Source organism: Miniopterus natalensis, chromosome 3 (genome assembly GCF_054644295.1).
Source record: "Miniopterus natalensis isolate mMinNat1 chromosome 3, mMinNat1.hap1, whole genome shotgun sequence".
Classification (NCBI taxonomy): Eukaryota; Metazoa; Chordata; class Mammalia; order Chiroptera; family Miniopteridae; genus Miniopterus; species Miniopterus natalensis.
Window position 1 is genome coordinate 32,664,687 of NC_142083.1, and position 17,282 is coordinate 32,681,968.

Consider the following 17,282-nt stretch of genomic DNA (forward strand, 5'->3'; position numbering starts at 1 on the left):
AGCACTTTGAAAACGTATTAAGAACACTGTACCCCTGGTACCTGGCTTAGTACTAGGCAGAAGTATAAAGGAGAAATTAAATTAGCTGCAGTGTCATCACGTAGTATAGCCACTATTAAACTATTGCTATATTTCTTTCCAGTCTCTTTTATGTGCATATAGGTAACATGTATAGATAACTTACATAACATTTCACAAAATTTTTATCAAGTTTCTCTTGGTTTTATCTTCTTCACGTCACTGTGAACATTTTCCCCACTTGGGTCAGTATTCTTTGAATCATTATTTTTTTTTAAGAATAGTTTATTGATTTTTATAGAGAGAGGAAGGGAGAGGGGGAGAGAAAAACATCGATGTGAGAGTGTAACAGTGATGGGCTGCCTCCTGCAGGATCCCTGGTGCCCTCTACTGGGGATGGAGCCCATAACCCAGGCAAGTGCCCTGATCAGGAATCGAACCAGTGACCTCTTGGGAAGATGCCCAACCAACTGAGCCACACTAGCTAGGGCCGAAACATTATTTTTTAAATGGCTTTATGTTACAAACGTGGACCGTGTGCTTTAATTTGTTTACTGTAATGTTGGACTTTATTTCCAGTGTTTCACTATTATAAATAACACCATGATGAATCCCTTAATATTTTCTGGTGACAGATTACTTGAAGTGGTTTTACTATGGGAACATATACACATGTCTAGGCTGTTTTACTGAAGGATTGTTTTCCAAATTTTTTATAACCACTAGCTGTGTAAAGAAAGCCAGTTTCTCTAAACCTTTACCAACCTTGATATTATTTATTTATAAAGAATTTTTGCCAAATGTTAAATGGAATATCTTACCTCGTTTTAATTTGTTTCATTGATTACTTGTGAGGCTGAAGATTTTCACATTTTTGTTAGCTAAGTATGGTATTGCAATTTGTGTATTTCTTTCCTCCTAATTTGAGTGAGATATGAATGTTTGCTTATTGACTTACAGGAATTCTTTGTATATTAAGAATCTAACCATTTTCTCTTTGTACTTGAAGTATTTTATCCCAGTTTGTTGTCTGCTTTTACATTTTGTTTTAAGTGTCAAAAATTTCACAGTATTAGTATAAATATCTTCCTGACTTGTAGGTGGAATTAAGGTGTAGTAAATTTACTATTAAGAAACAAAATTGAAAATGATGCAGAATCATTAAGACATCTTTCTGTTTCAGCTTGGTGTGTGCAGTGAGTTATACAACTCAGGGCGGAGAAAAAATGTATTTTAGAAAATTCTTCAAATTTCAGGTACTGAATATGACAGTGATAAATGTTTTTGTGGGGGTTTTTTTACATGCCTTTTCTTTCTTTATGGAAGTGTAGTTATTTCTACTTACCTACAGTGAAACAGGCTTCAAATAAAACAAATAGTTTAATATTTTTGGACTTGTCATATTGCTAGCAATCTAAAGTTAGATGTAATTGAGTTAGATAAAGGCAGAGAAATTATAATTACCAACATAATGTTTTTGTAATGAAACTTGAAGATTTTTACCCCCGAAAATTTTTTATTGTTTTCATGACTTGACAAATCACACAAGGTGAGGGAAAAAAGGATTGTAAAGTCCAATAAAATAAGTGTAAATTGTATCAGATTTCTAAGGAAATATTTAAATGAGAAATTATTGACTTGGGCTGAGTACACCAAGCTTCATCACGGACTCCATCAGAATTTTGTACTTGTATGTAATTTTCAAAGTCAGTGATCAAAAATAGTTAAAAACCACTGGTTTAACATATGTATGTGTGTGGACTGGGAGACAAGACTACCATATATCTATATGTAGACCTAGATATGATGCTATATGTATTTTTTATTCCTGTACGTGAAGGAAAATATATTATCAATAGGAAACATATTTTGCTACTGCTTTGCCACATTCCTCATTTGTTTTGAAAAAAATAAAAGGAACTTCAGTTGCTTATTTTGGTAAACATTTTTTGGTGAAATAAACATATAGAAAAACACTGAAATATATGTGTTCAGTTTAGTCAAATGTAATGAAATAAAGCCCAAGAAACTATCACCTAGTCAAGAAATGATGGTTGCCTTTTTAAAAATGCATTTAGGATTGTTTTGGGGGCTTTTGTTTTTGCTAGAGTATTGCATACCTATTAGAAAAGTCTTTTACAGTGAAAATTGAAAATGACTTTGACACATTTAAGCCCTGCTATTTAAAACAAGCAAACAAAAATAAATGGTCAAATGATAAGAATCTCCTGATTGATATGCTTTATTCAACTAGGTTCTCAAACCACTGGATGTGAAAACCAAATTTTACAATGCAGAGGTAAGTATTAGGTACTTAATGGGATTTCAGATAAAACATTAAGATTTTATTTTATTAAAATTATGCTGTATTACATTTTTTTTCATATTATAGTCAATTGCTGGTAGTACTGCAAATTACTTGTGAAAAATGAGCATAAAGTTCAATCAAAAGTGAATGAACTTCATTGTAGAGCACTTTAATCTTCTATTTCATGGAATCAGTACATCTTGATTTTTTTTCCTCATTGTTAATTTTGTGAGGCTTTCACCCCTTTCATTAAATGATTGCCCTATAATTCCAATTAATGGTTCTTGTTACTGTCTAAAAACATCAGCAGTCTGTTAATATTTACAGTGTGATTCTAATATTACAAAAATTGAAGTAGATCTAACACTGCAAAAAAGATTTAATATTTACATGGAAAAATATTGATAAGTAGAGCTCAGCAGTATAAAGTTTGTTCTACCACTGGGCATACTAAGATGTCTAAGATAAGGAACCTGACCTAGAGTAAAGACCTGAGGAGAAAAGGAAAAGAGGCACAGGTTAGCAAAGCTACTTACTGTAAGATCAAGTGAGCCTGAAGAGAATGGTATAGGAACTTCGGAGGAGATCCTGGAGTAGTCTGAAGACACCTCTTGGAAGAGGAGGGGAACTGCAGCGGAGCTTGGAAGGAAGGGGTGTTGGAAACGTCCCAGTGTCAGCGGAGAGGCACTCCAAGCAGAGTTGCAGATGCATGTGGAATGTTGTAGAGAAAAGCATACATATTTGATGGGAGGGTACAGTTTCATCAAGGAGATTCCTAGATGTTTAAAGAGTTGACATTTCTTTTTGGGGGGTAGGGGGGTTGGGATACTACTTATGTGTTCCACCTTTTTGTAATTAATAGTGAACTTCTGATTAATTGCAGTATAGCTCTTCAGCTTGGTGAATTTTAGTCTTACTAATTTATTACTTTGCTAGGAAAGATTTCATTCATAGGATAAGGAGAGATTAATAACTACTCTGTTAGACTAGATACATTAGAAAATTAAAAATAAATAGGGCTGTGGGTTCTTTTTTTCTGTAAGTGGCTCCTAGGGAAGTGCATGTTAAGATATTTTGGGTTTTCTTTTTTGAAAATGTGTGTACATTCAGATACTTGACAAGTAGTTTTATAACACTGATATTCAGTGATTTGCAAATATTTTTTTAAATTGCTAGTTATTCCATGAATAATATTATAAAAGTGACATACTACCCCAAAAGAAAGAAAAAACCCACAATTTCACTAGACCAAAAAGTAACTGATTTTTCATTAATTCATATTCTCTTTCAGTCTTTACTCATTTATATGTAATATTCTGTGTTTATAATCATAGTAACAATTCTATTTGCTGCCTTTTTCAGCTAACATTATATGTAAACATAAACTTTAAACTTTTGCCAACAAACTTCAGCAAAAAAAGTTTTACTAAAATTCTGAACTTTTGAAAGTAGACATCTCTTTATAGACCAGGAGTAAACAAATAGGATGAGGCAGATTCTATTGACCCCAACTAGGAAATTCAGGGAAATCATAGGAGTTAGTAAAACACACTAACAGTAGGTGATATTTATTACTCGGTGCCATAGTTGCGATACAGAAACTAAAATTAGCCCTACATTTGTCATAAACACTTTTAAGCTGTTTCTAAGAATTCTAATAATATGTGAGTCACCTAAAGAAAAACAAGTTTTTATGAGAAACTTTGTCATAGTCTTCTAAAATAGGAAAGCCTCACAAGAAGTGACATGAGATGCTAGGATTCAAACATTTGGTCACCTGATGGGTACAGAGCTCCATGTCAGGTAATGAAGAGAAATTAATATAAACTGAACATCTTCCCAATCCTCAAGGAACTTAAGTCTAATGGAGGAGACTGGCATGACATAACTACAATACAGTATAAACACCCCTCTCCCACTAGATCCTGAAGTGTACTAATACTCTGGGAAATAGAGAAGTGAAATATGATTTCCAGCTATGAGTTTGACAGAAAAAGGACATTTGAGATGGCCCTTAATAAGTAGGTAACTTTAGAAATATGTATGAAAAGAAAGACTAACTGAAGTCTGTTAACAAGAATAGAATAAACTCTCAATTGTCTGGTCTAGCCCAGCATTCTCTGAAGCGTGATCCATAGAACCCTAATCACACAAGATGCTCCTTGAAAAAAGGATTCCAGTATTAGATCAATTTAGGAGAAGCTCTACAGTGTATGTATTCTGGGTGTGGAGGATAGTGTATATCCATTTAAGTAATCTCTGAAGAATTAAAATGTAGTACAGAGTTTATAGAGCTAGAAAGGCATGGAATACACTTCTCTATTTTAAGTGTTCATCTCTATTCATTTAACCTTAGCAGTTTTACCTGTTTAGAAAAATAATTTGTCATACTCCTTTATGTAGCTTTCTGTTTACTTTCTTGTTTTACTAATGCTGTCTTGTTTAGTAAATTTTAAAAAATGCAGAAATGCATTTTATTTTAAAGTTAGTTATTCTTTTTCTTTAACATTTAATTCTGATTTTTCTAATTTTTCTTTTTTATTTTTCCATTAGAGTGACCTCAGTTCTGTGGTAATTTGATTTTTTATTATAAATTTATATGCTTATCTTACTCACCACTTTTTGACTGTTTAATTAATCTCTCTTTACAAAACATATTGGAAAAATAAAGTTAGTATGAATACCAGCTGTTTGACTTCAAAAAAGATGTATATAACTTTTTGTACTTTTTATATTTATATTGTCTTACTTTGTGAGAAAAAATAGATCAGAGACCAAATTGTCATATTGAAACAATTATATTCTCATTTTTAGTGTTTTTCCCTTAGGTGTTTTTTAAGAGACACGTTGACCTTGTTTAAAATAGCCTTGGGATTTTCAACATCTTGCTATAAAATACCCTACTAATACTTCAACTCTTTGAATAAACTATCTAGTTGAAATTTATCTTCAAATGTACAGTGGTTTTAGTTTTAAGTCTGGGTCAGGTAAAGATGGCCCTTTGATAGCAGTAAACAGAAGAAAATCAAATTTTCCCAAGTTGGCTAAAATCACATTTTCAAATTTCTATTTATTATATGCAGTATTTGGGTGTGCAGTGTTACATTACATACACAGTAACAACATCAGCTGCCATAGTGCTGAGTTCTTAATTTTTCAAGTGTCAAATTATTTTATACTAACTATTCAAACTAACTTAATTTTCCATTATGCTGCTTGTTTTTCTTTCATTTTTTTCTAAACTCTTCCTAATTTATGCAGAAAATTGCACTTTTGAAATTGAAATGTGGGTCTGTGGTTATTTTTAAAGCAATGGATTGATGGGATATATTTAGTGTTCTTTTGAGAAAAAGCAGAATAACACCTTTAAATTAAGTTATATTCTTTTAAACTGATACATCTTTGTATTTCTATTTTCATTTGAGCACATGTGCCAAGACTAAAGAATGTTTTATTTTAGCAGTAAAATATATTTTAGATAATAATACATTAGAATATAAACTTATCTTTATATTTGCAAATGATTGCCATTTTTTGGATTTAGTATTTAAAGGGCTGAAAAGTGCCAAGTTATTTTGGTCATAGTTTATTTTACATATATATAGACATATATATATATACACACACACACACACACACACGTGTGTGCATATATATATAACTTTACATGTTTATATATATGTTTATATAGAACGTATACATATATAACTACAAAATTTTGAACAAATTCTTGAATATCTTTAGTATATTATTTTTTATATAGGTTAGTTTATAAAATAAACCAAGTTGTCTGTTATCCTTCAATTACACACAAAAAAATAATAACCAAATAGCATAGAAAGAAGGATGTTTAACAAAAATAATCAGGGAATAAAAAAATTTTATAAAAGTACTTATTTAAATTACCCATTGATTAAAATACTGCTGAATAGCATCACTTTTCATATCATCACTAAGGCTACAAAATACCTTTTGTTTTATTTAAAAGCTCTAAAATTGTCAGGTATAATTCACATACTGTTTTAGCCCTAAATTTATACTTTAAATGAACCAAGAAATTACTAATGACCACTAACAAATTGCTTTAATTAAAGCTAAATTCTATAAGATTATGTAAAGCACATTATTCAGTGTACTAGTGGTCTCTATACTATCTAAATTGAAGTAATATGACAATTGAAGTTATATTATGCTCAAATGTTATAATGAAGACCAAATTATCTTAACATATCACTGAAGTGATAGGTGCACAGGTATGTTAATCATACTAAATTTCATTTTAACATTTTAATGAGTTATACTAGACGATTTAGGATATTTGTGAATGAAATTCCAGTTAAATAAGTTTTGGGATCTTAAGACAAAAATATTATAGTTATCCCCCATCCATTGTTTGACAAGTTATCAGTTGACTAACACTTGACTTTGCCCCTGTTAATTATGTTAGGATGAAGATTTCTTTTCTTGCATTAATTTTGATAACTTTGACTTGCAGGCATGAACTAATCACATTTGTGGTTAATATTTTTTCTTCAAATAGATCAGATATTTTTGTTGAGGTTAATATTTTAAATAGCATTACACTTTGGTGGATATTTTTTTCATATCTTCAGACTGATGAAGTATTTCTCGAAGCCCAAATTCAGAATATTACAACCTCACCCATGTTTATGGAGAAAGTTTCATTGGAGCCGTCTATAATGTACAATGTAGCAGAATTAAATTCAGTCAACCAAGCTGGAGAATGGTAAATATGAATTATGAAGTGTTTGTTCTTATTTTGAAAGGTATGAACTCTTTTAATATCCATTACTCTTGGATGGTTTTTAATTTCTTTTAATTGACTTTTTAAAATTTTCATTGGAAAATTGATCCAAAAGCAGTTTCCCCCTCCCACTCAGTGTCCTAGTATTTACATGTTGTTTTAATGTGGCACATTTATTACAATTGATGAACCAATATTGATATTTATAATGAACTAAAATCTGTTGTTTACATTAGGGCTCATTTTTTTTGTTTTGTACCTTCTATGAGTTTTAACAAATCTAATGACAAGTATCCACCATTATTGTATTATTCAAAATAGTTTTACTGCCCTAAAGGTGCCCTAGTCATAAAAATAAAGATCCTAGTTGTTTGCTTTTTATGTTTTGCCATTTGAAGCACTTGTTCTTTTAATTTTCATAATAATTTAGTGAGGTAAATATGGGACCTTTCATCTTATCCTGAAAATGATAAAACTGAGGCATGGGAAGGAATGGTAGAGAAATTAGAAAGGGTGAGGATGAGGGTGGGTTTTAAGAAGAAATATTCTGTCATCAAAAGGAGTGGGCATAGGAACAGATGATTGAATTTTTTGTGAAAACAAAATACATATGTCTTTCTATAGGTAATTTAGAAAAATAAGTAAGTGCAGGCTTGGCATTAATATGGATATGAAAGTAAAAGCTGGAGAAAGTACCTGACTCTTAATCAAGAATGAAAAGCTTACTGTTACCTTATGTTGGTTAGATACAGAAACATTCTTAGCCTCTCACAACCCCTGGGGAAAACAATTTTCATTGTCTTCCTGATATTTTTGTTCATTTCAGAAATGATTACTTAGGTACAATGTTATGTATCTTCTTATTCTTAACTGTTTTTTGGTAATTAGAGAAAGGGGAAACGATATTTAAAGTTTGGATCTCTTGCATTTTTTTCAGTTGATACATATCCAGTATTTTAGGTAATATATTGCATTCTATTATAAAGAAACTCCAGATTTTCCATATCAACTGAAAAAAATTAAATAGAATTAAGTCTTCTCAGTACAAGTTCTTTTTATTTGTGTTGAAACAACTGACCTGTCCTGTTCTACATCTTTGGCTGGTAAATCATTCAGTTTCTGTCAAAAGGAACAATCACATGGTTTTTCTTTTAAAAGATGCTAAGAGAATTCTCTCCATCTCTGTCTCCTCCCCTCTCAGTGTAACTACATTTGGGTCAAGAACATATTTGCAGCCAATGGATACACGCCAGTACTTGTACTGCCTAAAACCCAAAAAGGAGTTTGCAGAAAAAGCAGGCATCATTAAGGGAGTAACAGTAATCGGAAAATTGGATATAGTGTGGAAAACAAATCTAGGTGAGAGGGGAAGGTTACAGACCAGCCAACTTCAAAGAATGGTGAGTCTGGGAAGAACTTCAGTGGGAGGGGGCAGGTAGATAGAACAGCTTAAATTTTCCTAGGGCTAGCACTAAGAATCAGAGCACTGTAAAAGGCGTTAATATTACTAAAGAATACGGGGTAAAAGACTAGTGATTTCAGTGAGCTACGTAGAAAATTGGTATTGAGATGAATGGAAAATGTTCGAATGTTAATTTATCCTTAATACATAATTTTTTATTTTACCAAACAAATTCAAATAACTGCTTATCAATCGTTCCCTCCTATGGGGATTCATACTCACTATTCATCTGACTTCCACTATATTGAAGTTTTCTTCTTTTGCAATGTCCTGAAATTTACTAGTCACCTACTCAGTTCACACCTTTTTTTAAGATGTTTGAAGTCTGAGTTGTCTGAAACCAGAATGTGATTCCCACTAAAGTTACCTTGTAAGCATTGGTTGGATATTTTACCTAATTTCTGTTCTGAGAGTAGGGGTAGCTGTCAGATTTCCTTTTCATATGCTACAGAATCCTCCCTTTGTGCTGAATATTAACTGTTCTGATATATTCTAAAATTTACTTTTCTTCCACAGTTTGGGGGAAAAAATATCACTAGCCTAATTTTACTATAGCAATTAGCTGTCATCCTGCCATGGCATGGTCCAAGCCCTGATGTTTCTGTGGCCCATCCCTGCCCATGTGTCTGTGAAAAGACATGGTTTTCTTCCTGGATCATTTCAGAGTGATCATCCTCTTTCTGTTTAGGCAGTAATCTTACCTATTTAGTTATGTATGTATAAGCCACATTGTCTTTGGAAAGCATCCCTTTAAGATCAGACCTGAAATTTCTTTACTGTTTACCTATGAGGTTTATAGACCTAGAGATTCATTATAAGATTCATTTTAACGAGGTTCATTATAACTGCTGATCGTGGAGTAATTACAGCAAGAACAGTCAGGGTCTATAGTGCTGTTCTGCAGGTAGCAGCACAAGAGAGATTAGAATGAAGAACAGAATGACTGAAAAATGCTTTCTCAGAACAGCAGCTTGAAGCCCCAACTGTCGAGGGAATGTCCTGCTGTGGTACCTTCATCACAATGGAAAGGTTTTGTGATACATGTGTTAACTGTGTTGCTTTTTCTTTTAGGCTCCAGGTTATGGAGATGTTAGGTTATCTTTGGAGGCAATCCCAGATACCGTAATCCTAGAAGAACCTTTTCATATTACCTGCAAAATAACAAACTGCAGGTAATGCCAGTGTTTGTGGATGTCCTTTCCTTCTCATCCACCTAAAAGATTATTTTTATTTCTTATTTTTTAAAGTTTTATTTTATTTTTAATTACACTTTTAATATTTTGTATTGGTTTCATCAGGTGTACAGCATAGTGGTTGGACAATCATATACTTTACACAAAGCGTTCCCCTGATATTTCCAGTACCCACCTGGCACCGTACACAGTTACAACAATATTATTGACTATATTCCCTAAGCTGTACTTTACATCCCTGTTACTATTTTGTACCTACCAGTTTGTACTTCTTAATCCTAAAAGAGAATTTTTCAATCTTTTAAATATTTCCTGGTGACATACAGCCGTCTCTGATGTTGATGTTGGATACTGTAAAGTTCTTTATCTGGTAGCTGCATATTACATATTGTTGAGGCCCCACAGAATTAGGCAGTTTATGTATTTGATTACATTCATGCATTATACCCTCTGAGGTAGGTATCAATTATTCACAGCATATGCAAGAGAAAGCCAACCCAGAGGTTAAGTGACTTTACTTAAGCTTAGAAAACTAGAAAAGATGGGGCCAAGATTTGAAACCGGGTGTGTTTGACTTACAAGCTCATATTCTTTTCATTGTTTACACTTCCCTCACACTTCAGATTACTCAAGCCTGAGTTAGTAGGTTCCTGTGGAATAATTTATTATAGATTTCATGTAATGAGGCGGATTTTTCTGAGCCATACTTACACCTGAGGCTGTATTCATAACCTAAAAATAGGTTATGAATTTAATATAAGGGATAACCATAGGTTGGAAAACAGGACAGTGATAATAAAAGGAGAATATAATCTAGTTATTAGGAAGCAGAGCACAGAGCTTTTAAGCCAGAAAAACCCAGGATTAAATCCCAGTCTTGTCACTTTGCTGCTCCTGCTGTTATTGCTCGGTATATATTATTGTTTGGGGCATTTTGATAACATTTCAGTGATGAGTCCCAGCCCTCATGGTCTGAATGTATAATCCTTTCTAACTCCATTTCCACCGTACGATACTAGAGGGAAGATAGCAAATCATCACCCTTCAAAATTACAGAAATATCTACTTCCCTGTGAAGCTACCTAGACCCTCCCATGCAGTTAATCATCTCTTTGTCATAGGAAATTTTAATATAGCTTTTTAGGGACACTCTGTATTGCTACAATTATTAGTCTCTTCCTCACTAGACTGTGACTTACTCAAGGGAAGGGGCCATGTCTTACCCAGTATTGTAAGTGCAGTGCCTGCCACATCAGAGTTGCTCAGCATACAATTCACAGGGGAAAGGCCTTTGGATTTTGTTTCTTTTGAGCTTTTTGAGGTATAGCAAATCTATTATTGACCAAATAACAAAGTACTGTTAAAAATTTTTTAATTCAGTTTCTTTTGATGTTCACTTTAACTTTCGGTGATTCAAATAAGTTTGTTTATATATTTTTGTTGTTCAAAATATTACAGATGTCCCCTTTTTTCCCCATTGACCCCTTCCACCCCCCCACCCACTCTCCTCCCTAGGCCTTCACCATTCAATTGTCTGTGTTCAAGGGTTATGAATGTATGCATATAGATTCTTTGGTTAATCTCTCCCCACCTACCCCCCCTTCCCTCTGAAATTTGTCAGTCTGATCCATGCTTCTATGTCACTGAATCTATTTTGTTCATCAGTTTATTGTGTTCTTTAGATTCCACATAAGTGAGATCATGTGATATTTGTAAAATAAGTTTTTTTAAAAAGCACTGTTTCTTAGGTCTTTAGTTTTCTCATCTATAAAAATGGGATTTACACCCCCCATACGCACTCCCCAACACACACACACACACAACATACTTACTGGATTTTTGTGAAATTTAATGAGAAAATTCATGTAGTGCATCTAACCTGGTCTGTGTCACAGTGGACATTTCAAATGTTTGTTTAGGAGACAGAGACCTATAAAAGCTAAGTATCATTAAGTCATTATATCTAAAGATCAATAAGTTAAAATTTAAATAAGTACTTTAAAATACGGAACTATGAGAAAAAAGAGGTAAAAGAGTTGAAAGTGGTCATGAATGGTGGTAGAGTAGGAGACTATTTTTCATTATGAGCTTTTGGTGTTTTTGTGTGTGTTTTTTTAAACAATGCATATTTTCATTGGAAGCTGTTTTAACTTAACATGTTTAAACTGAACTGGTGATATCAATTATAAGCAGAAGCAGGCTTTTTATATAAACTGAACAAACATGAATAGTATTTACTTCTTATAAAGCTTGTCAGTCATTTTCTGTGTTATCTTCATGGTAAAGAAACATAAATAGGAAAAGCACTGGACCAGACTCAGTTTCTCATTCTATTTCCTGCGGATTACCTAACAAATAGGAGGGATGCATAGCAACAAGATTAGACAGAGGTGTCTGAAAGTCTCCTGGAGAAATGGCAGAACTATTCACAGGTCAGCAGCAGGGAGCCAAGTGTTTAGTAATAGAACCAGAAGGCCAACAACCAGACAGGCAAATCAGTCTCAGTGACACTTTAAACCCTAGAAGATGCCCTCTTCTTTCAAAATGAGATATTTTAATGTTTCTGGGCTTTTACTTCTCCTGTACACCCAGAAAACAAATGCACTGGCATTAATGCAAGAATATTGCATAACTCTTATGAAAGGAACTAGATTTATTCCTGTGTTTCTGATTCCCCCAGCAGTGAAAGGACTATGGACCTAGTTTTGGAAATGTGCAATACCAATTCTATCCACTGGTGCGGCATCTCAGGAAGACAGCTTGGAAAGCTACACCCCAGCTCCTCTCTCTGCCTTGCCCTTACTCTCCTGTCTTCAGTACAGGGACTGCAAGTATGTTCTCTTTTCAATAATTTCAGTATTTGGGAGCTATTAACCCATTGCCATGTACTGTACCCATATTTTCTCTAGGAATTACCACTGAAGGAAAACTTAGGCCTCTATCTTTCTCTCAATAGAGCGTCTCCGGCTTAAGACTAACGGACACGTTTCTAAAGAGAACATATGAATATGATGACGTCGCACAGGTCTGTGTGGTGTCTGCGGCCACCAAAGTGGGCAGCTGAAGAAATCTCCGTCTCCTGCTTTTCATTGTGTTTCACAGCACTTCCTGTATTGTCACCTTTGTAAAATGATCACGTCAACAGTAAAAAATATATATTATTTAAATTTCTTTCCTGTAAAACAGTTAAAATATTAAATATTTGTTTTGAAAAGGCCGTCTACTGGTTTTATCTTGTGAGTTATATTCTAAAGGAACATTTGCATACTTTCTACACATATCCTATGTGTTTCATTTAGATGACCATTGGACTTTGTTCTCTAAAAGCTCTATATCTGAGGCTCTTTGTCCCCAGCAAGTATCTAGACTGGGGGTCAGCAAAATTTTTATGTAAAGGGCGAGGTACAAAATATTTTAGGCTTTGCAGGCCATGTGTTTTCTATTGAAAATACTCCTCTCTGCTGCTATAATGTGAGAGCAGCTAGTGGGCAAAAAGAGCACAGTGGTGTTTACAAAATCAAGCAGCTGGCCTTAATCTAGAAGATACAGCTGTTTCTTAAAACTTCAGAATTTTTATACTATGTTATTTAAAAATATTTCCGTTAACTCCAGTTTTTTCCCTAGCTGCTCGGTCAACAGAATAAGCTGTTTAAAGCAACTGGGATGGTACTCTAGTAACCTTGTATATGCTAACAGTATGAATTTTTTTAGTTGTTTTCAGAATTATTGTATTGGTGTGTATCTGTGTGTATACATGCAAATCTACACGTCGAGTTTCAGTTACTAACAGCAGATCATAATTGGTTTTATTTCTCAGATTGTTGATTACTCTGTTAACATTTAACTAGGAAGCCTGATGCTTTTCTAAGTCCAAAAGTCCGGTTTTTTTCCTCATTAAAAAAAAAAAACCCACTTATTTTAATAGGCATATTTAAAGGATTTCCAGCTTCTGATAATTTGATTTTGAACTCTAAACCATGTATTAATATTATAAAACTTTCTATTTCTACATGTAATCACACTAATTTACTTATGCCCTGAACAAAACAGTGAAAAAGTTAAGATTGTAAACAACTTTGAAACATGAACATAATAAATGTTTCAATGTTTTGTCAGGAAATAAAAAGTTATGCTGTTAAATAAACACTTATTTTGGTAAGTTGAAATATAAGGATGTATATATAATTGCTTAAATGTAAGAGTACATTAAGTCAAATACAAAAATTGGTTTTTCTTAAGTGCGTAATTATTTATTGCCATGACAAATTGGTCCAAAATGAAAGCTATATTCAGGTGAGATTTGCTCCTTAAATTATAATTGATGAAATGCAAAATAAAATGCAAGCAGTGTGCAACATCCATCTCCCTTCCCAAACGAACAAGATTGATTAATGATAAGACTTTATAGCCCCTGCACTGGGTGCTTCCCTGGCTTTTCAAGCATCTTCTCATGACTGAACCTTCTGTCTCACTCTGCTTCAAATTTAAAATGTAACATATAATGGTCACTTGGAATCTGCCATATTTGATTTAATTACAAAGTATCTTTTTGCAAGCAATAACCTAGACATATATGGTTCATTCTTTAAATAAAAATTAGGTAATCTCATTTTAGAAAGGATCTTGTTTAAACCATATTATAAAAATTAGATAATTTGGTACATTAAATGAAAACATCATTTGCATAAAAAAAATTTTAAGTTTTACATAGCATCATAATAGCTACAGCAATGAAATGGTTCATGGAAGTCAGTCATCCCTAAGGAGACTGTATATTAAAGATTCACTTTAATGCCCTGTTTCAGATGAGCAAGAATAATACTTGGGGCATTTCTTATAATGAGTAGCAAGTATAATCCAACTACACAAAACTTCATTGAAATGCAGTGATTCCAAAGTGAGGAAGGTACTGGAAGATCAAAAGTGGCCTGAATCGGGTGGGAACCAGGTGAGTGAGCAGATCCACGTAGGCTGAGCTCATTATGCGGCACATTCACAAAGACACAACCTGGATAGGTGACAGGACCAAACACACTGACTCCTGCTGGGAAAAGGCTGTCTTCACAGCAGGTGCTAGCAATCACGACATTGTTCTAAAGGGTTTTGCTTATAATGTCTTTGCTGATTTTGGTATCAGAGTAGTGGGTGTATAAAATGATTGTGAAATATCTCCTCCTGTTTTCTGGGAGGTTGTGTAGATTGAGATTATTTCCCCCTTAATTTTTTGGTGGATTTCCCCAATGAAACTGTTTGGGACTGGAGCTTTCTTTTCTGGGGGATACCTGTTTCTTCAGTGAGCTTTAGTACTTTCTATTTTATAAGGAATATTGTTGACTATATGAACCTAAAATTGGTTGTCATTTTTTAATGATCCTTTTAATGTCTACAGGGTCTGCGCTGATATCCCTCCTTCACTTCTGATATTGATTTGTATTTTCTTTTCCTGGTCAGTGAGCTAGAGGCTTACCAGTTTATCAATCTGAAAGCACTTTTAATGTCCTCAAGATAGCTATGCTAGAAACTTTCTTACTCAACATTGGATAAGAGTGACTAATTTTTAATTAAGGATCAGCTTTGCTTTTTTTCATCAATGTCATCACTTTCATTCTGTGTAACACTTCAACACTAGGAGCTGAATTTATGAAAAATTTAGTTGGTTTAGATGGAATATAGGAGATTTAATTCAGAAGGCCTAAGACTTAAGTCCTGCTCTTCTCTGGACAGAACTGTAGGTTCATATAAGTCTTCGTTGTAGCATAAGCCCAAGGGGTGGGGGGTTGGGGATTAGGTATTTGCTGGTCTAATTGAGGAGAAATCTCTAATTCAGTGTTGCTCACTCTAAATTTAGAGTCTTTGAATCTATATCAGAACCACCTGGTGTACTGTTTAAAATGGTGCTGCTCGGACCTTTTTACAGGATCCACTATATAAAAATGGCAAGTGTGGTCCTGAATCTGCATTTTCAGCAAATTCGCCAGGTAGCTCTTACAGGGAAATTATAGAACCACTGGTCTAATCTCACAAAGGGAAACAAGGGAAGAGTTGGGTTTTAAACTTCGAAATAAGTCATCTTTTGAGGAGAATAGTTATAATAAGGCCCTAATTATTACCAGCATAACTAATTCAATATTACATTATTTTTCAGTTTTCTCTCACAACACTTGTGAAATCACTACGCATCTCCCCAACTTGACCTATTTCATAATTCACAAAAGAAGTTCCAGTTAGAAGTCTCATCCATCACTATAGTTAGAGCCATGCCATTAATACCATTATAACAATGCCATTTCTCTCCACTGATATCTATTCTAATTTCAATATATTTTAAGTCCCCTATTATGTTTAAGTTGCATCAAATTAAGGTTAAGCATAAAAGCAACATGCCAAACCAAATCATAACAGAGGATTACACAAACAAGCATTGTTAATGACAGATGCTTTCTGTAACCCATCAAATAATTACTAAATTTTTAAAAAATCAGTGTTTATGAGCACATAATTAAATGCCACTTAGAAAATCCTTAACTCAAGAGCCAAGTAATTGACTTATTTAAATGTAGGTATATTTGAGAGAGTTTCCACGGTAAGGTCACCAGTGGGGAAGTTGTGCTAGTTAAACTGAATAAACGACTGACCTAAGCAGACCATTAAGAATTTCTAAATGCATTTTATTATGTACATAGCATAACTGGCCATGCTGATGTTATAAATACCAAACTGCAGGCAAGGTTAGTTAAGAACTATGCAAAAACCTGAGCATCCCACCTACCTTCACTTTATACACATTCATAGCATCTATTCTTTCTTCCCTTCCTCCAAGTTCTGCTGTCCACCAGCTCTTGGATTCCCTGCCACCCACTGAAACAAGCAGCACTGGAGACAGGACTGGCCCCTATGTACATGTTCTGGTCCTAGTAGCACTATTAACACTAATCCTAGGTAACAAATTTCTCCTTGGCAGACGTGCTGCTCAGTAGCAGGTACCTTCCTCCTAACCCAGCATGTGAGCCCTCTCCTCTTGGCCATCTTCCCTTTCTGAAGGTTTGCTAAGAGGACTGGGAGCCAGAGAACTCACCAACAAACAGCCTTACGCTATTAAGCCTAATATACAGATGTGATGATGAAGATTTGAAAATGGAACCCTGTCCAGTGCTATATTGGCACGTACATGGCTACTGACCACTTGTTTACAAAGGAGGCATGTGTTCAAGTCTGTTTGTAATAAACCTACTGTCTAGACAGATTTGTTTAGATGTTTTGTTTTTGTTTTTTGGCCACTATCTACAGCAGACACATCAGCGGAGCCATGGCCATTTGCACCCTAGGGTCCTTGTCGGTCAGGAGTGGTCTTCGGCGCTGCTGCTGAATGATCTGCTCCGGATGTGATTTCTCAGTTGCTCTATAAGTTCAGGATTCTGTTGCTGTATCTGCTGAGCAAACTGCTGTCCCCTGAGAGTGAGAGGCAAAGCGGTATGAATTAGGGAATTCCCAGTCACACAATACCCGCAAAAAGGACTTCAAGAGGTGGGAGAACTA

At 34.1% G+C, this 17,282-nt stretch overlaps 2 protein-coding genes across 7 annotated transcripts in view; one reads left to right on the plus strand and one right to left on the minus strand.

The window, feature by feature from the left end:
• Nucleotides 1-13,271, plus strand: part of TRAPPC13 (trafficking protein particle complex subunit 13) — a 29,981-nt gene extending 16,710 nt beyond the window's left edge. Inside the window, exons 6-13 of one of the 4 annotated variants that reach the window (XM_016202644.2) lie at nucleotides 1,202-1,274; nucleotides 2,273-2,317; nucleotides 4,880-4,897; nucleotides 6,940-7,073; nucleotides 8,293-8,491; nucleotides 9,625-9,725; nucleotides 12,427-12,577; nucleotides 12,703-13,271. In XM_016202644.2, coding sequence (XP_016058130.1) covers nucleotides 1,202-1,274; nucleotides 2,273-2,317; nucleotides 4,880-4,897; nucleotides 6,940-7,073; nucleotides 8,293-8,491; nucleotides 9,625-9,725; nucleotides 12,427-12,577; nucleotides 12,703-12,810 — 829 coding nt within the window. In that variant the 3' untranslated portion in view covers nucleotides 12,811-13,271. The remainder of the gene's footprint in view (nucleotides 1-1,201; nucleotides 1,275-2,272; nucleotides 2,318-4,879; nucleotides 4,898-6,939; nucleotides 7,074-8,292; nucleotides 8,492-9,624; nucleotides 9,726-12,426; nucleotides 12,578-12,702) is intronic. The other 3 variants (XM_016202645.2, XM_016202646.2, XM_016202647.2) reach the window with 3 other exon arrangements.
• A 249-nt stretch (nucleotides 13,272-13,520) lies between these two features.
• Nucleotides 13,521-17,282, minus strand: part of SGTB (small glutamine rich tetratricopeptide repeat co-chaperone beta) — a 32,620-nt gene continuing 28,858 nt past the window's right edge. For all 3 annotated transcript variants that reach the window (XM_087815390.1, XM_087815389.1, XM_087815388.1), the window contains one exon: nucleotides 13,521-17,195. In XM_087815390.1, the coding sequence (XP_087671516.1) occupies nucleotides 17,084-17,195 (112 nt within the window). In that variant the 3' untranslated portion in view covers nucleotides 13,521-17,083. The remainder of the gene's footprint in view (nucleotides 17,196-17,282) is intronic.